Source organism: Cricetulus griseus, chromosome 7 (genome assembly GCF_003668045.3).
Source record: "Cricetulus griseus strain 17A/GY chromosome 7, alternate assembly CriGri-PICRH-1.0, whole genome shotgun sequence".
NCBI lineage: Eukaryota > Metazoa > Chordata > Mammalia > Rodentia > Cricetidae > Cricetulus > Cricetulus griseus.
In genome coordinates this window covers 72,337,041-72,356,816 of record NC_048600.1, presented here as the reverse complement: position 1 = coordinate 72,356,816, position 19,776 = coordinate 72,337,041, and the positions used below count along the sequence as shown (strand labels likewise).

Here is a 19,776-nt window from a genome sequence, read left to right as displayed (position 1 = left end):
ACCCCCCCTCTAGCTGCAGCCCATAAGCTGCCACTGTCAACATTCCTTCAATAAGTTGCCTAGATTCTGTGCAGACGCTTTCATTTCACATTATCTACAAATGGCTCTGGTGGAGTTATTTCCATCAAGCAACCGCAAGAGGGCTTTCCAAGGACACTTTTTGCTTTTTGTTTTACGTAAGACAAGGTCTCATATTGTCCAGACTGATGGCCAATTCACTATGTAGCCAAGGTGGCTTTGAACTGGGCCTCCACCTCTGAAGTGCTGGGATCACAGGCCTGCACCTCTGCCTTGCTAAATGAAGTGCCCATTCTGCTTCCTCTCTGCCCTAAACTGCAGGAAACTTTAGCTCTCTCCCCGTCTGCCACCGCACTCCTCTCACTTTCTCCTCAGCTTCAGCTTCATCTACCGCTGGTCACCTGCCTCTTCGCTGGCTTTTCTTCTCTCTTGGATTATTCTGTTATTCTAGGATGGAGTGTACCAGGCTCAGGAACTGGCAAGCCTCTCTTTTGGATATGCTGTTTGGGTGTGATCTGATTAAGTCACCCATTGATGGCCCCCAGGTTTATGTTTCTGGCTACCGTCTTTGGATTCCAGACTCCTCTGACTCCCTAGTTGACCCTCCATGGTTAACTGAGTTAATACACTTCATGCAGATAAAGAATTTAGGGTAGTGCCTAGTACAAGGATATTAACAGTGAACAGCTGCGGGGGTGAGCTCAAACCTCACTCCAAGCCACCTGCACTATTGACTGCTTTTCTACAGCAAATCACCACAAACTTGACAGCTCCCTTACAGTTTTGGAGGTCAGAAGGCCCGCAGAGCCTTTCCTATCTTCCAGTGGTGCCTAGCATTCCCTGACTTCTGACCATGTCCCATCAGCTTTTGACTCCATGGTGGAAAGGCTTCATTTTAGGGCAAGCCTTCCTTTGCCTCTTTCAAATATAGAATCCACTTGGGTAATCCAGATAATCTCCCAATCTCAATGCTTCAAGCAATCTTCTGCAAAGTGTTTGCTACAGAAAGCAGTTTTCATAGAGTCCAGTAGTTAGAACATGGATGTTTGGGGAGACTGTTTCAGTGTGCAAGACCCTCATCATAAACTGTGAAGTAACTCACCAGGGAAAGGTGTTTGTTGAGCAAGTCTGGAGGCCTCACTCTAATCCCTAGAAACTACATAATGGTGAAAGGAGAGAACGACATGAGCCATGGCACACATGCCCACACATATTACAAACATACATACAAAATAATTAATTTTTATTGTTAAAGATGGTCACCAGATGTGGTGGTGCACACCTTAATCCCAGCACCTAGAAGGCAGAGGTGAATGGATCTCTGAGAGTTGCAGTCCAGCCTGGTCTACATATCGAGTTCTAGGCCAACCAGAGCTATAAAGTGAGACCCTGTCTCCAAAAAAAATTTTTTTAAAGACTGTCTTCCTGGGGCTGGAAGAATGGCTTGGTAGTTAGGAGTACTTTCTGCTCTTACAGAAGACCAGACTTGTTCCTGGTACTACCACTTGTAACTCTAGCTCCAGGGGACCCAACACCCTCTTCTGGTCGCTGAGGGTAACTGCACTTCTGCCCACAAACCCACACCCAGACACATCCCCATATAATTTTTTTGTTTTGTTTTATGGGGTTTTTGTTTGTTTGTTTTTCCAGACAAGGTTTCTCTGTATTGATTTGGAGCCTGTCTTGGAACTACCTCTTGTAGACCAGACTGGCCTTGAAATCACAGATATCCGCCTGCCTCTGCCTCCCGAGTCCTGGGATTAATTCCAGCCTTGTTTGAAAAGCAAGTTCCAGTATCTCCAAAGCTACACAGAGAAACCCTGTCTCTAAACCCAAAAACTAAGTAAATAAATAAATGCTTAAGAAGCCATAAAACGTCAAGCAGTCCAGCATCACTTATTACAATGGGGACATAAATTCACCCGATTCTATCAGCAATCTCTTTACACCATTTATTTATTATTAATTCACTAATTTGGGTACATGAGTTATTTTTTTTTTAAATCTCTTCAAACTTTCCGGTATATGGTTTTAACGTCCTACAAACCCATCATTAATCAACTTGTAGTTCCGCTCCTCAGAGCCCTTTCTTTGACTAGGCCTGTACCTTGACCCCCACCTGTCTCTGGCACTAGCCACCCTCCTGGATTAGTCCATGGAGAATTCTCTCCCCACCCCTGCTCCAAGAAATAGCCTTTTATCATCATCCCTCACCTTTAACGTCTAAGCCATTGGCTTGGTTTTTGGAAGAATTTCTTAGGGCCTGTTTAGTGGGAAGCCCCTTGTCCTTGATTGACATCTGCTCTTAAGACCTCTCCACCCACGCTGGCCACCATTTCCCTGGCTACAACCCCCAGCTGTCTTTGCGTTCTCTCTGCTTCTACGATAATCTGACTAGAATAGCCTTCTTCTCCATTTGAACAAGGGCCGGATATTTTTCCTTAGCGTCACTCGTTAATTAAATAAAATCTCGATAAATATATAAAACTCATGATTGGGTGGGGCGTATGTTAGTCTTTTGCTTCATTTCGTTTTTTGAGACAAGGTTTCGCTTTTCCAGAACTCACTGTGCAGCTGGGGATAATAACCTTGAACCAGTCCCACTGCTTCCATCTCTGAGTAATGGGATTGTAGGCTACGTCCTGCCTTTGCATATTAGTTTTTGAGGAATACTTTTTCAATAGGAAACTGCCTTTAATGAGGCCTTCCGCAGCAGTTCTGACCCCTCTGCCTTCCCATAGCCTTGTTTGGTTTTGTTTGTTTGTTTGTTTGTTTGTTTGTTTGTTTGTTTTTTCTCGCGAGTTGAATAGCTGTACTGATCACCTCCGTCATCACTTCGCCAGGACAAAGGGAAGTTTGGGGGTCACATGGAGGAAGAGGCGGGGGCGGGGGTGGGGTCCTGGGTGGAAGGCACTCACTCGGCCTTCGGTCGGCCTGTCCAGAACCGTTCTGCAGGGAGGTCCTGGGCCTTTCCTTTGCAAGCTAACTCACTCAGAGTTGTGTCGTCGTTGGTGAAGCGACGCTCACGTAACCCAGGTCGCTCAGAGAGGGAAGCACGGAGCTCCCATTCTGGTCTCCGGTTGTACCCCGAACGCTGAGTGCCTTTGCAGGGGAACAAGGATGACGTTGCGGTCCGCGGCTGCTGTTCCATACTGCCTGCTTCTCTCCCGCGTTGCATTTCTGGGTTTAGAGGCGGCGACAGCGTGGAGCTCGCTCACTGTTGGATGCTGGAGCCAACTGGGAGGAACGTTGTAGGGCGGCTACACGTAGCAGCGCGCACAGCACAGGCTACAGGACAAGCGAGAAGCCGAAAATTCTCAGGTGTCAGGATGGCCGAGTGGTCTAAGGCGCCAGACTCAAGGCGTAAGTCTTCCCCTACGGGCGTTCTGGTCTCCGAATGGAGGCGTGGGTTCGAATCCCACTTCTGACACATGTAACTTTTTACGTGTTATTTTTATTTTCCTCCGTTTAGGAGACTATCCCTCCCATGCAAGATTTCTTTCACCTGGTGGTGTTGTCGGGTCCTCCAGAACGGCGAGTCGCCAGGTTGCCTAGTTGCGAGTTCCCGGGCATAGCTGTAGTTGCCTAACATCCTGTCGTCATCTAGTCTAGAGTCGCTAGAAAGGAAGTTCGGTATCTCTTCCCTGGTGGTCTAGTGGTTAGGATTCGGCGCTCTCACCGCCGCGGCCCGGGTTCGATTCCCGGTCAGGGAAGTTTCTGTTTTGCTTTATTTTTCTGAAGTTCCACTATTCAAAAAAAAAAAAAAAAAAAAAAAAAAAAAAAAAAAACATCAGACTGAACACTTCACTTAAGAAATAAAAGCGCGTTAGAATTCGGTACTTTCTGTTTTAACAGAGACTCCTGCCCGAAACCATGATTCCCTAGGCTACCAGGGTGTCCTCTGCCAGCGCTTGCTTGCCTTCCGAGTTAGAAAATAAATAGAAATAATTCAAACAGTGCTGAAAACACTGGTGTCCTCTTTACCCAGAGTCAACGCTGGTCAATATTTTGTCACATTCTTTGTCTCTCTGAAGACAGATTATCGGTGATAAACAGATAAATGATAGGTAGACAGATGATAGACTATTCATGATCATGGACAAACAGATAGATAGATGGATGAACGAATCAATTAGCAAATGAATAATAGCTAAATAATAAATGAATAATACAATAAATAAAATGAGCCGGGCGGTGGTGGTGCACAGGCAGAGGCAAGTGGATCTCTGAGTTCAAGGCCAGCCTGGTCTGGAAAGCAAGTTCCAGGATGGCCAGGGTTACACAAAGAAACCCTGTCTCAAAAAACCAAAACAATAAATAAATAAAATGATAAATGAATGATAGCGATTGCCAGATAATAAAAAGATTAATAGAAGATTAATAAATAACTGATAAACAGGTGGTTAATAGACAGATAAATATCCACAGGTGTCCATCTCCCTATCCTACCACTTGAAAGTTTCCTACTGTTACTTCACACAGACACCTAAGAACATTGACATTAGCTTGTCCTCCTACTTTCTTTGGGATTTTAGTGCAAAACTTCAGTTGAAACTAAGCCCTCCACGGTGGTCATGCTTTTCATTCTAGGAATTTCCATTGCCTGTGGAAAATAATTCGTATTAACAAGTGCAAGTTTTTAGATGACACTTGTGTTCTAAATATCAGGCTCCTTTTCCCTCAATGCTGGGGCTCAGCCAAAAGCCTCCAAGCATGTGCTTCTCAGTGAGCTATGTCTCCAGGCCTCACATGTTAATCTTCTTAGCATCTTCACCATCTTCATAAGATTGTGAGTCTCTATCATAATTTCTATTGCTATCAATCAAACTATTCATTTCTCCCCAGGCCCTTTTTCTAGCTCTCCAGATCCGTGTTGTGTACACTCTGTGTGCCTAGGACTGTGCAAACTATGGGAGATCTATGCCATCTTTTCTTCCAGGGTTAAATATGACAAAGGAAATGCCATTAAAATTTTTAAATTGTTTTTAAATTATGTGTGTGCACCTGCATATGTATGATATGTACTTGTGAGTGCAGGAGCCAGCCCTACCCCCGCCCCCCTCCCTCGAGCTATTGTGAGCCGCCTGACATGGCTGTTGTGCTACCTAATTAACTCTGCAGCTTCTGAGCCATCTTTTCCAGCCCCAGAAACACCATTTTAAAAAAACGAAAAAACACCATTTGTCAATGATTCCTCCTAACATTGTCCTGCAATGAAAAGCTTTCTGTGATCAAGGTCAAAGAGTGCCTATCAACTGCACTGCTTAAGTTAGCCAATTGTATAAGATTTTTGAGGTTGAGCCAGGCGTTGGTGGGGTGGCACAGGCCTTTAATCCCAGCACTCAGAGGCAGAGGCAGGCTCTGCCTAACTAAATAAAGTCCAGGTCCTAATGGTTTCATTGCTGAGTCCTATGAGACCTTCAAAGACTTAACAGCAGTGTTTTTCAAGCTCCTACATGAAACAGAAAGGAAGCACCACCTCCAAGCTCTTTTTGATAGGCCTGATGCTATTGCCCTGATGCTAAAACAAGACAAACACACACACATATTATAGAACAACCTCTCTGATGGGGATAGGATGCAAAAATTCTCAGCAAAGTACTTGCAAATCAAATTCCAAATCACATCAAAACGATCATTCGCCCTGATCAAGTTGGCTTTATTCCAGAGATACAGAGTGGTTCAACATAAACAAGTCTATAAATATAAAACATAGTATAAAGGGTTAAGGACAGAAATCATGTGATCATTTCAGTAAGATGTAGAAAAGGCTTTTGACATTGCTTTATGAATAGAAAGGACATATCTCAACATAAAGGTTACATATGACAAACCTACAGCCACCATTATACTAAATGGAGGAAACAATGAAGCTTTTCCATTAGAATCAGTGTTCTGTTCCTCCACTCCTATTCAGTATAAAGCTGGAGGTCCCAGAGCAGTAAGAGAGAACAAATAAGAAAGATACAAGGGGGAAAGTAAGAAACAAAGTATCTTACTTGAAGGTGAATCTGATTCTATACATGGAGACCCAGGACACACTGAGACAACACTTTCAGCAAAATGGCAGTATACAACATTAACACAAGAATCAGGATCCCTCCTACATACCAATTACAAGCACACTGAGAAAGAAATCCAACATTGACTCAATTTTTTAAAATACTTTGGAATGAACCCAACCAATGAAGTAAAAGATCTCTACAATGAAAATGTTAAAGACAGTCAAGAAAGAAATTCAAGAAGACTCTAAAGATGGGAAGGCTTCCCATGCTCATGGATCAGAAGAATCAATATTGCAAAACTGGCTATTTTGCCAAAGACCATCTACAGATTCAGTGCCATCCCCATCAAAATCATAATGCCATTCTTCACAGAAATAGAAAAGGAATCTAAATTTTATTTAAAAACACACAAAAAAAAATCTTTGACAGCCAAAGCAACCCTGAGCAAAAGCAACGCTAGAAGCACTACTAAACCTGACTTCAAATTACACTGAAGTATAATTTGATATTATATACAGAGCCATAGTAACAAAACAAAACAGCATGAAAAAAAACAGATAATGTATCTTTAAATAAAGAACAGAATAGAAAACCTAGATACAAACTCATACACCTGATTTTCCACAAAGATGCCAAGAGTCTGTATTGGAGAAAGACAATCTCTTAATGAATGGTACTGGGGAAACTGGGTGTTACCAATAGAAGAAACTAGACCCTTACTTCTCACTCTACATAAAAATCCTCTCCAAATGAACCAAAGACCTTAAGTTAAGACCTCAAATTCTGAAAATAATAGAGGAAAAGATAGGGAAAACATTTCAAAACAGAAAAGAGAACTTCCTAAACAGGACTCCAGTTGTTCAGGGAATAAGGCCAGCAATTGACGGATGGAACCTCATGAAACTGAAAAGCTTCTCTACAGTCAATCAGCTTACAGAATGTGAGAGAACCTTTGCCAGATACACATCTGATAGAGGATCAATACCTGGAATATACAAAGAATTAAAACCTAAACAAGAAAACAGACAACCCAACTTTTAAAAATGGACTAACAAACTGAACGGAAAGTTCCCAAAAGAGGAAATACAAACAGCCAATAAATGTTTTTAGAAATGTTCAACATTCTTGGCTATCAGGGAAATGCAAATTAAAACTACTTTGAGATTACATATCACCCCAGTCAGAATGGCTATCAAGAAAATAAATGATGGCAAATGATGGCAAGGATGTGGGGAGAATGAGCCATTACTCACTGCTAGTGGGGATATAAGCCACTGCAGAAACAAGTATCGAGATTTCACAAAAAAAAAAAAAAAAAAAAACTTCCACATGTCTCAGCCACACCACTCTTGGATATATTCCCAAAGGACTGTCCATCCTACAATAGAGATACTTGCTCAGCCATATTTATCGCTGTTCTGTTTACACACACAACATAGAAAAATAATCTAAAATATTTTTAAATGATAAAACACAAATTTAAGCTCAAGTGTGGGGAAGGTAGAAAGTGAGCATTCCAGCCCATCCCTGGACAGAGAAGTGGACCAGGGAGCAAGGCCTATATAACTGCTCCTGGTCAAGGTGTGCTCTGGTTGATCCACCCTGGCTCTGCAGGACAGCTCAAAGAAGTCCTTATTGCTGGAAGGAACAAGCTGGTTCCCTCACAATGACTTCTACTTAGGGGTAACCTCAGCACACAGGGATCTGTCTACTAGGCACTGTGTAATAGGCACAAGGTGAAATCCAAGGTGACTGTTGTAGGTGGAGTGACCCAGAGCCTGGAGTCAAAAGAATTTACCAGATCAGAGTTGATATAAACATTTTAATAAATAATCACTCCCTTGAGAGGGGCTGGGATTTTTTTTTTATAGCAATTGAGAGAAGTCACCTGGCCTGGCCTTCTGGGCCCTTTGAGTGGAGTTGTATTTGAAGGACTTTAGGAAGGCAGTCCCTTGTCCTGAGATTGTAAATTCCTTATTTCCCCCTTAACTAGTCTATTCATTTAGTTCTCTGATAATTTCATAGTGCATATAATGCACCCCGACTACTCCTGGTCCTTTCTTCCCTCCTTCCCACCCCTATTGCCACCCCACGCCCCCGCCCCAGTCTCTTTCCCATTCACGCCTTTCTGTTATGTTGTTACCCCTGAGTTTAACTAGGGCTGTGTGACCATGGATCTCAAAGTGTTCTTTAGAGCCTGGTGGGTTTACCAGTAGGTACAAGACTTAAGACAATTCTGCCCCACCCCCAGAATCCATCAGTACCCCCATTGTTCAACAGGAAGATATAACGCTTCATGGCCCCTCCCTTACCTATGACTGACATCTTGTACAGACCCAGTCATGCATTCCCATTGCAGTCAGCACTGTGCTTTGAGATCATGGTTGCAATGGTTATGTCATGCTCAGAGAAGGAATTTCACAGCCTTTCCCCCTGTCTTCTGCTCTTACAGTCTTCCTGCCCCCTCTTCTGCATTTTTCCCTTTGCATTGTTAGAGGGGGGTGTGTCAATGTTCTGTGTAGAACTGAGCATTCAACCATCACATATTCTCAGCACCATGAGCAGCCATGTGTCTCTGCCTTCATCACCATCCATTAAAAGATTCTCTAAGAGAGTAGCATTTGGCTATGAATGTGAATGTAAATACATAGAAGACAGCTTGGCATTGTGTTGATTTAGCTAAATCGCAGTAGCAAGTTTTGCCTAGCACCTAACACCTCCTTGGCCATAGGTTTTGAACTGAGTTTACAATGCCAGGCATGAATTCCCTCTTGTGGAGCAGGTCTCAAACCCTATCAGAGAGGGTTTGGTTTGCCCCGTAGTAGTCATGCCACTATTGCACTAGTAGGCACATCTTACCTGGAAGGTTGGTAGTTTAGTTCATAGGGTTCTCAGCTTGGCGAGACCATTGATGCTTTTTCTCTCCTGCAGCCACCATCGTACCTTCCTACACTATGAAAACTGGTCAGCAGATTTGATTTCTCAGTTCCAGTTTGATTTCTCCGTAATTTGCCTTGAGAGCATGTAATGTCTTCAGCAACAGGGTCTTGTTAACTAGTTCTGGACACCCAAGAGGAATAACAAGAAGCTGTATTGTAAGAGGGTCCAAGGCCTCCCTGAACAAGAACTCATGTGGACGTGGAGATTGCTTTAGGGAGGTAGAAAGCCCTAGCTGAAGAAGGTCAACATCACTCCCTGGTTTGGGACCCTGAACTGTAAGAATAGAGAAAGCTGTTCAGCACAAATCGTGCATTCATCTATTCTCTTTTTGCTCTTTTTAAAAAAGATGGGTCCTCTGCAAGAGCAACCACTGGGCCATGTCTCCAGCCTCATTTGTTCTGGTGTGTGTGTGTGTGTGTGTGTGTGTGTGTGTGTGTGTGTGTGTGTGTTCTGCAATGTATGCACACATATGTGCGCAGGTGCCCAAAGAAGCTAGAAGAGGGCTGACCCTGAGAGCTGGAGTTACAGGTGTTTGTGAGCCACCTAACATGGTTCCTGGCCAGCAAACTCTGGTCTTCATGAGTAAGCAGCAAGTGCTCTTAACCGCTGAGCCATTTCTCCAGGTGTCTTCTCTCTGCTCTGGACTATGACTAGCTGCTCTATGTTCCTGCCTAGGCTCCCCTGCAGTGATGGGCTATAATTCAGACCCTACCTTCCCTAAGCTGCTTTTGACCCAACTACAGAAGTGGGAGGACACAGCTCACTGCTCTCTGCAGGGACAGAGAAAATAAGGCAGTAGATTAAAGGTTTGTGCCACCACCGCCCAACTTTATCTCAGCAGATTCGTGACAGTGCCTAGTTGCCTTTGGTTTTGAACTGTCACCTCACTATGTAGCCACCTGGTCTCTTCCTGTGACCCTCAGGGAGACTAACTCATAACCCCAAGAGTCCCTTCAGGACAAAATTCAGGCCAAGCCACTGCCAAATGATGGGCTCCTTTACAGCGCACCCACCTCTATGCCCTTCATCTTGTTATCTCTCTGATGAAAAGGCGTCATCAGCATCAACTCTGCCATCTCTACACTCCTCCTCGTGGGTCTAGGGACAGGGAGGGGATGCAGCCCTGTTCCTTCTGAGACACTGTATTCATCAAACACTTAACCTACTCATTGTGACAGGTCCCTAATGTGAATCACTAGTTATATGAGCACAAAGGAGAGTAAGCCAGAGCCAAGGATTTGCAGTGACAACTAGATGGTTCTGGTAAGAATGGAGGTGTTCTGCAGAGAGGCCCAGGTGTCCTCCCTTGGGCCATTAGACTATTGAGACAATGGGCCCCAAGGAGTTGGAATTCCTCTGAAGTCTCCTACAGAGAGAGGGCAAAGCCAAAGCCTGGTGCCAGGCAGAGAGGGAGCTTGTCTCCCAGGGAGAGCTGAGACAGTGATGGGTCAATGTGGGCAGGGACCGTGACACAATTGCTTAGTTATTCAAATTTTGTGCCTTCTATTTACACTTTTGTCAGCAGCCCTGAAGATGGACTGCCTTTTTTCTTCCCAGTGTGGCTACACTGACTAAGTCTCCTTTCTCTACTTTAAGCTATGGCTACCCTCCTCCTTTCACGGGGACTCACTATGTAGCCCTGGCAGGCTGGAACTCTCTGTGTAGATCAGGCTAGTTTCAAACTTAGAGATTCCTCTGTCTCTGCCTCCTGAGTGCTGGAGTTAAAGGTGTGCACTAACTTACTCTCTCTTTTCAAAGGTATTTTTTTTATGTATTTGAGTGTTTGCCTGGATTGGATCCTCTGAACCTGGAGTTACAGGAGTGTGTGTGTGTGTGTGTGTGTGTGTGTGTGTGTGTGTGTGTGTGTGTGAGAGAGAGAGAGAGAGAGAGAGAGAGAGAGAGAGAGAGAGAGAGAGAGAGAGATTGTTCCAGGGTCATGCCCAGAGGTCAGAGGACAACTTGTGAGTCAGTTCTCTCAGTTCTCTCTCCAACTCCTTGGGACCTGGTGAGTGAACTCAAGTCATCAAGCTTTGTGGTAAGTGCCTTTACCTGTTGTTGAGGCATCTTGCTAGCCCCATTATTTGTCTCCTTAAACAGTCAGTTAATGATGGGTGGACAAGCCTGACTTATTGGGGCTTAAGTCTTGACCCTGAAAATCACAGAAACAACACTATCATCATTTGTCCACTGAGGCTGTTGCAACAACACAGAAGCATGGGGCACAATGCTGGCTACAGTGGCCTCAAGTGACCAACATCTCAATTTCCCTTAAAATTCAGTCATGGAGCTGAGCAGTGGTGGTACACACCTTTAATCCCAGCACTGGGGAGACAGAGGCAGGTGAATCTCTGTGAGTTCAAGGCCAGCCTGGTCTACAGAATGAGTTCCAGGACATCCAGGGCTACACAAAGAAACCTGTGGTTTTTTTTGTTTGTTTTTTTTGTTTTTAAATGCAGTCATGGAAGGCAGAGAACTGGAAAAGAGGTGGGGAGGTGGTGGTTTGAATGAGAACAACCCCCTTGATGTTTGAACACTTGATTCCCCAGTTGGTGGAACTGTTTGGGAAGGACTAAGAACTGTTTGGTCTTGTTGGAGGAGGTGTGTTACTAGGGTGGGCTCTGAGGTTTCAAAAGCCCACACCACTTCCAGCTTAGCTTTCCCTCCCCCTTTCAAATAAAGATGTGAATTCTCAGCTGATGCTCTAGCACCACACCTGCCTGTCTGCGGCCATGATCCCACTACGATGATCATGGACTCGCCCTCTGAAACTGTAAGCCACCAATAAACTCTCTTTTCTGTAAGCAACCTTGGTCATGGTGTCTTCTTATCAACAGAAAAGTAAGCCAGAGAGTTAGGACTAGATAAAGGATAAAAAGAGAGGCCCAAGAAAGGCAAGAGTCTCACCTGCCCTCAGGACTCAACTGTAAAATTATTTAGAGACTCTAGAATGTCATGAAACACTTGGGCTGGCCAGATGGCTCAGAGGCTAAAGATGCCTGTCACCGAGCCAGTGGTCTGGACTCAGTCTCTGGAACCCACATGGTAGGAGAGAACTGACTCCCCAGTGTTAACACTCTGACCTCCAAGCCTCAAACCATGGCATTTGCACACACACACACACACACACACACACACACACACACACACTGAATAAATAAAATTTAAGTTAAAAAAATTTGTAAATAAAAATAAAACAGTAATGGTTGAATTAAACAATTGCTTTATTGTTTTTTTATGTCTGTGCCACACATTCTTCCTGAGTTACTGTCATAAATCTAGGGGTCATGGCAGTCTGTTACTCTGGGGATCCAGTTATGGGCCTTGGGTCAAATCTCTGAAGATGGGTGAGAGTGGGATGGACAAACTTGTTTGGAATCACCCCAGCCAGGTCCTGAAGCCCAGATGGATGTTTACAGTTCACTTTTGGGGAAGTATTCTTTTATGTTTCTGGGATTCCTTGTCAAAGCCAAGTCCACAGCCTCCTGAATGTCCTTTGCCACCCTGAGCCCTGACTTGATAGCAGTGTCAATCCAGCCATGGGGCATATCTGTGTGCTCCCCTGCGAAAAAGACCAACCCCTCCGGCTTGCTGAGTTCCTGGGCATAGTCTACATATTGGTAAGGGGTAAAAAAGGCAAATCCACCCATGGAATAGGGGTCCTGGCTCCAGCTCTTGACCGAAAAATAGGGACAGAGGGCACGGAGTTCTTCTTTGTTTCTATTGTGAATAGCAGCTAGGTCATCCAGAACAATGTCCACTACTCGGGTGTGGTCCAGGGCTGTAAAGAACGTGGAGTCATCATCCAGGGTGTAAGATGCTAGGATGACCCCCACACCATTGGGAAAGATGTGATTGGGATAGTAGATGAAGCGGGAAGGCCGGTCAGTGCTAGACTTTCCGCTGAAGATGCCATCCCGTTCCCAGAAACGCTGTGTGCAGGCCAGGATCACTTTGGTGGCACTATTGTAATGGACAGAGCGCAGAGCATCCTGCTTGCTGAGTGAGAGAGATGGCTGGAATCGCAGGAGCCGGGCAGCCTTGGCAGTGGTGGCTACTACCACAAAATCTGCAGTCAGCCGGGCCCTGGGCTGCAGAGGGTCAGGTGTCCTGTAGGTCACGTGGACACAGTCTCCAGACATCTCCACTTCCTCTGCTGCTGAGTAGAACCAGACAGTTCCTGGGAGGAGCGAATTGTGTAGGGCCTGGGGGAGCTGGTCAAAGCCACCAACGATTTCATCAAACCTAAGAGTGAACCAGCAGACAGGAAGATGAGTGGGTTGATGGACAGGCTTTCAGAAGACAGACTGTTGGAAGTGGACAGTGTCTCAGTCCCTTCACGGGCATGTCCCAACCATATTTTAGAGGGACAAACTGTTGGCAAAGAACAAGGGCAAGCAGGTTGTCCATTAGCTCCAGGGAACTAGAGAAAGGCACTGCTTTGGGGTGCCAAATCAGAAATGTGCATCTGCTCTGAGCTCATACAACCCCCTCCTCTGCGTCACTTACCTTCTATTGCCACCCAGGATGCCTGGTCATAAGCTGACAAACTTATGAGCTGACAAAAATCGAACTTCTGATCCTCCTGCCTCCACCACCCAGGTTCTGGAATTACAGGCATTTTCTGCTCCTCCCAGTTTTATGTGATGCAAGGAATGGAACCCAGGACTTCATGCATGCTAGACAAGCAGTCTGGCAACTAAGCCAGAACCCCAGCCCTGACCCAGGGTTCTTTCAGCCCCTTCCATAATACCCTCAGGGGCTACTCAAGGAAAGTAGCTAAATGCTACAGCGCTGTTTTGCTTAGTCTGTCCTAAAACATCCTCCCCTCCCTTGCTCCCTGAAAGCTTGTATTCAAATTGATAGGAAGGGCAGGAGTCCTTGCCAGAAGGACTCCTTTGTCTAAATAAATCAATGCCCCAGGCTTCAGTTCAGTTGTTCTGTAGCCTGTATTCTTTTAAATATAAAACCAGTTCATCTTTATCTTTTTGTTGTTTTTTGAGACAACTTCAGATCTTCCCACCCCTACCTCATGAGTGCTAACATTACAGGTGTGCACCACCTTGCCTGGCGCCCTTTTATCTTTATAGCTGCAGATCACATGGTCAGTGACCAATGGTGACACTGGAGTCTCAGGTTTGTATCCCTGATAAGTCTTCCTGAGCTGAAAGATGACAAGTGTCCCTTGAAGCAGGGCTGAGGCCACAGTCCCTGTCACAGAACTGATGAGGCTCACACTCATTAGTCTATCAAGAGGTTCTCAGAGTGGGGTCCTGAGGTAGGTAGCATATCAGAAAGCATCTCTCCGGGTTCTACCCTAGGTGCTTAAAACCCCCATCTGCTCCAGTGACTCTGAGAGTCTTGGAGTCAAGATTCCCTCCTTTCTCCTTCCTTCTTTCCCTGTTTTTTGTTTGTTTGGGTTTTTTGTTTGTTTGTTTGTTTGTTTGTTTGTTTGTTTTTGAGACTAGCCTTCAACTCAGAGATCCCCCTGCCTCTGCTTCTGAGTACTGGGACTAAAGGTAGTGTGCAGTAACACACCTGGCTTCCCATTTTGGAGGGATTTTTTTCCTGGTTTCTTAGTCCCTCCTTTCACTATTATCCTCAGCAGTAACTAGTGACCCCCTGTCCCTGCACCATTTCTCACCGGGGCTCTTGGAAGAAGGAGATGATACCACGCAAGGTCTCTGTAAAGGCCTCATAGTAGCCAGAGTCTGTGTTCAGCAAGTCTCCAATCATCTGCACAGCCCCTCGGCTCAGGTTCCCCACCTTGATCAGATACTCCTGTCCGCGTGCGTGAGGAAATAAGGCAAGCAGATGAGAATGTATAAGGAGCTAACATGGGTGCCTGGCTTCCTATCCAGGGACAGCAAGGAACAGATCTGCACAGGGTAGGAGGACAAGTGTGTTCTCTCTGGGTCCCAAGGCTGCCATGTATATGTGTCCAGACATGATCCCCTTGGTTCCCCGTATAGGGAAAACAGCTAGCACTAGGTATAGTTTTCAGCCCACACTCAGCCTTTCATTCATGTAATACTTGAAATAATAGTAAGGATTCCTGCTTTGCCAATGGGGAAACTGAGGCCCAGTCTCTATGTCTTCCTATGTGGACCCAGCCTGGTTTCTCCGGAAGACTAGGCTAGGAAGAATCTGAGTACCAAAACCTCCTTATCCTATACTGACCTCCCAGACCTGCCCATCACCTCCTGACCCAGCCAGTGACCTCGGAGCTGGCTCATGCTGCACCTGTTGCCCTGATTGTGCCCTGTGCTTTCTGTCTCTTCATTGCCTTAGAGCCAGGATGGACATGACAAAGCTGGCTGGAATGGCTTCACCAGTTAGAGTGTGTGGCCATCCAGTTTGCCTGGGGCTACGTTGTTTTCTGTCACTAGCACAATCCAGGCTAGAGACTGGGCACTGAAACAACCTGCTAAGATGTCTGGATACCACTGGTTGGGGAAAATGCCACTATTCAACATACTTGTATAAACCAGAGGTTAAACCACAGGGCCATGAAATCCTAGGAACAGCAATACCAGGGTTCCTGAAGGCATGCTGGATCTGTTAGGATCTTCAATACCAAGGGTCAAAGAGATTATCTCTGCCCCAAGTCTGAGGGTGTGTTCAGTGGGTGTGGGTCCTGGTGATCTCTGACTTATCTCTATTCTCTAATCTCTCTCTTCACACACTTGAGTAAACAATGGTCAGACCACACACATGGCAACAGGCTTTGATCCACCCAACATGTGAAGCAAGCAGCCTACAGAGGCAAACCATGGCCTACTTAGAATGGTCAAGACCTGGAAATGACAATCACCTACTCTCTCAAGATCAGCTGGAGAATACCCACCACTCTCCCATCCCCAGGCCCATGGGTGAGCTGGCTCCAGCACCCATGAGCCAACAGCCTCCAATAAGGCCACATCAGGAACCTTCCTTGTGTTTTTATATAGGTAGTGCTGGGGTTGAACCCAGGGCCTCACACATGACAGATCAGCTCTTACACCTTTGGGCTATACCGTAGGCCCAGCCTTTCCTGCTATTCTCTATAGTCATGTGTTACGAAAGATGTTTTCATCAGTAGTGACTTGCATATAGCAGTGGTCCCCAGAGTATGTAGCCAAGTGATACTGTAGCCATCTTGGTTTGTGCAAGTAAACATTGTGATTTTTCTACAACTATATAATCATCTAAAGACATTAACCCCTTGTTAAGCAACACACACCTATATAAGGCTTTCCCATACCTCTGTCTGCCTTTGACTCTGTGTTATGGTTGATTCCTTGATACAGCAAGCTTTGCATAAGTAGCCTTGATTGCCCTCCTTAGAGTGGTCTCTGTTTAGTTCCTTCTCTCCCTTCCTCCCCTAATGAAGCTTGCATTCTATCAGGGCAGACAGTTAAGCTAGACAATTAAATTGCAGCACAATGTGCCCCAGGTAGCACTCTCGCTGGTGTGGTTTCAGGGCACAGTGGTCTCAAGACTGACCTTGGTGGAGAAGGAGTCATACTTCTCCAGGACGTCACGGCAGCTGCTGTTCTTCAGCTCTTCCACAATCTCGGGAGGGAAGAAGACAGGGAGGACAGGTGGTGAGCAACAGCCCACATAGATTATCATCCCTTCCCTGTCCGTCCCCATGCACCACACTTGTTCAACAGCCTGTGTGTATGTGACACTTTGTATGAATCCTGGATTCCAAAACTGTGTCCTCAATCTGGGAATGATGGGAATTTCATCTCTTCTTGAATGGACACCAAGTATACAAAATGTAGGTGTCCAGGCTCCTCTGTTAGCCTGGAGGAAGTCTACCTCTTTGTCCTGTGTTAGAAGCATTTCTGTTGACTCCCTGAAGCATATAGGTTCTAGAGGCTGGACCCACATATCTGCAGAGAGAGGCTGGGTTTGCTGACCTCTAGTGAGCCACAGCAGGACAACACTGGGGGACATCTGAGCAGATGCCTCCTGGGAGTGCTGTCTGTTCCCACTGAGCTCAGCTGTCATACTGAGGTCCTTCCAGGTCATGGGTCAGAGGAGGCAAAGGCATTGTCACTGCTGGGCCAGATAGAAAACACGAGTGGGCAGAGGGCTAATTGCTCTTTCTTGGCAAACTGTCAATCATTACAACTATAGAGTGAGCACTGGTCCTGTCCCTAGCACTATTTTATCACTGTCACACATCCTGTCACCTAATCCTCACAGCATCCCGGACACAAGAGGTTCTGAGAATAATGGAGAAGAGAGAAGGGAGCCAGCAAGTATTTTGCCTGGAGTCACACAGCACATTCAAACCCAGAGCTTGTAGGGCTCTCTCTGAAATTAACCTAGTCCCAGCATGATAATTTCATGGCAGTTATACATGTCTGTACAGGCACAGGTGTCTGGGGTCTGAGAATATATACACTGGCTGCAGAGCCAGTGGCTGACACAGGACAGTCATGAGAGGGAATGGAGGCCAGTAATGGTCAACCTGGTGTAGTCTTCCTGCACTCAAGGTTCTGGGGTCCCCTAAAGCTCTTCCCTGGGTAATCAGAGGAACTTGAGGTTGTTTGTGCAGGGTGGCCCCGAGGGAAGAGGTGAGCTGCTCTCCACTCTGCCTTACCTTCCTCAGCGACTTATCAAAGAGCTGTTCTGCCGTCTTCCCCACCTCATCAGCTCTGACTGGGTAACCCAGCAGGCCAGGGTCAGCCTGTACTGCTCCAGAGCGCTGCCGAACTCCATTCACCAGCACCCAGGTTTGATTGTTGCAGGGGCAGAATTCCTTTAGCATCAGCCCAAATTTCCTGATGAGCTCATGAGAAAGCCTGTGAAGGGAGTCAGAGACTTCAGGCTGAGAGCCAACAGCCCTTCTTGTTTCCTGGGCCTACTTCCTGCCTCCCTTGGCTTCACCAAGACTACCCCTGGCCTTCCTCCATGAAAGGGATGCTAAGCACCCTGGTCATTACAATAGACTAGAGGCCATAAGGCCAAGAGGGAACTGGACTTCCTGTCAGTGGCCCTCTATGATGGCTGAGATCTCTGCCGCTTTGTGTGGTACCTGGAACCTTCACACATTCAAATGTGAGCAATCCAGTTCCTGGAGGCACAATAAGGGGTGATGTACATGCAGAGTGTGTCTGGGGAGCCATCCTTCATTATGGCTCTCCTGAACATCTCCAAACTCCTCACCTGCTCAGAAAGAATCTCCTGGAAGGATACCAGGCTTCCTGTCATTTGCAAACTCAGTAGGCTGCTTTTGTCTTTCTAGCAGGTTTATCTTGGACCACCTGTCTTCTGCAATCCTCAACCCATCCTCCCTGTCAGTCAAACCTAACACAGTTATCTTCTTACTTGTATTAAACCCCGAGACTAAGAGACGCTCCTGGGCTGCCCTACGGCTGAGAAATCAGTTGGGTCAGATCCTAACCCCTGAACTTCCCGGAAAGAACTCCATCCACTGTCCTTGTGGTGTGACAATCCTCATCCTAGCCTTCTTTTGCTACTACTGTTCTCAGGAGTACCTGTGGTTGATAGGGATCCTCATGGCACCCAGCTCTATGTACCAGTGTGCTCCAGGAACTCTGTGGGTTTCAATTCTGCCACCTACACGCCCTGAGGCCTCCAGAACAGTCACCTGGAAAGACAGGCAGCTCTTTAATGAACTCAATGAGGCTTGTCAAATACCCTCCATACAACACCCTCCTCCCTTGACAGACCCAAATTTACTTCCCTCCCTCCCTTCCTTCCTCCCTTCTTCCCTCCCTCCCTCCATCTCTTCTATCCTTCCTTCCTTCTTTCTTTCCTTTCTTTTTCAGTGCTGGGGATGAAAACCACATGGTGTGTCTCACTCTATCACTGAGCTACAACCCTATGCTCATCCTGCCTCTTTCTGAAAGTTGCTCTTTGTTACTAGGTAAGCTTACCTGCTCTCCTACCCCAGCTCCCCTAGAGCCCTAGAACTTCATTTTGGCCCCAGCTCCCCAGGGATGTCCTCAGCTTGGTCTTCTGCCTCCTTGTTTAGAGCCACAAGAGACTGTCCCCTGCCCCACCACATACCTGGTGGCCAGCATCCTGCAAGATCTTGGCAGCGGTGAGCCCAGCCATGCCTGCCCCAATCACCACCACTTGTTTCCTCTCTGCTGTCTGCCCCAGTCCATTTCGAGCCAGCTGCAGCAGCTCTTCATACCGGGGATCCTCAAAGCACTTGACAAGCTGGCTGTTGAAGGCCTGGGTATCCAAGCTCAGCACAGACAGGAGGGTGAGAGCCAGCCAGCTTGGGAACATAGCTGTGGATATGGCAGTTAGGTAAATGACTAGGGATGAAGGAGGACTGGCCATAACCCTTGATCTGAAGAAGATTTATCACTGGACCTATGATGCAACACACTAGGCACTCCCCTACCAAAGAGAGCCTTAGTCATGGGTCCTCCCAAGTTTACCTGCCACTCTTCCTGCTAGCCCACAAATGCCCCTCAGGTACCAAAGCCTCTCACTCAGGGAGTGACACATGTGCATGTCTGCCCAAGGTGCCTTCCCTCCCTTCAGTCAGTGGGACTGCCATGCACGCAAATGAGGTAGACCTGCCCACCACATTGGCTTTCCCCGTTTCCACCACCATTTGAGATGGATAGACTGCTGCAATGTAAAGACCCTTAACTATACCACTGTGGAAGACGGAAGACTCGAAGCCTGAAACCATATATAATAATCCCCGAGATGTGCACAATAGATCACCAGGTCCCCAGGCCCAAAGGATCTTCATAGGGTTGCCTCTCAGAGATGGGCATGGCTCCTTGAAGTTAGAGTTTGCCCAGCAGTGAGCCTGTGTTTTCACACTTCTCCT

General features: G+C 46.4%; 1 protein-coding gene, 1 long non-coding RNA gene and 2 other non-coding genes across 4 annotated transcripts; 3 read left to right on the top strand and 1 right to left on the bottom strand.

The window, feature by feature from the left end:
* The first annotated feature begins 1,332 nt into the window (after window positions 1–1,332).
* LOC118239213 lies at window positions 1,333–3,806 on the top strand. Its single transcript, XR_004770891.1, has 2 exons — window positions 1,333–3,381; window positions 3,491–3,806. It is a non-coding gene; the product is annotated as an uncharacterized LOC118239213 (long non-coding RNA).
* Window positions 3,342–3,448, top strand: Trnal-caa. The gene is made up of 2 exons: window positions 3,342–3,379; window positions 3,403–3,448. It is a non-coding gene; the product is annotated as a tRNA-Leu (tRNA).
* Trnae-cuc lies at window positions 3,660–3,731 on the top strand. The gene has a single exon. It is a non-coding gene; the product is annotated as a tRNA-Glu (tRNA).
* Window positions 3,807–12,205: 8,399 nt separating the features above from the next.
* LOC118237661 (L-amino-acid oxidase-like) lies at window positions 12,206–19,271 on the bottom strand. The gene is made up of 6 exons (XM_027426206.2): window positions 18,990–19,271; window positions 18,455–18,567; window positions 17,557–17,758; window positions 16,446–16,514; window positions 14,605–14,741; window positions 12,206–13,205 (listed from the first exon to the last, which is right to left on the bottom strand). The coding sequence occupies exons 1-6, from the start codon at window positions 19,269–19,271 to the stop codon at window positions 12,374–12,376; spliced, it is 1,635 nt and encodes a 544-aa protein (XP_027282007.2). The 3' UTR covers window positions 12,206–12,373.
* Window positions 19,272–19,776: the final 505 nt, after the last annotated feature.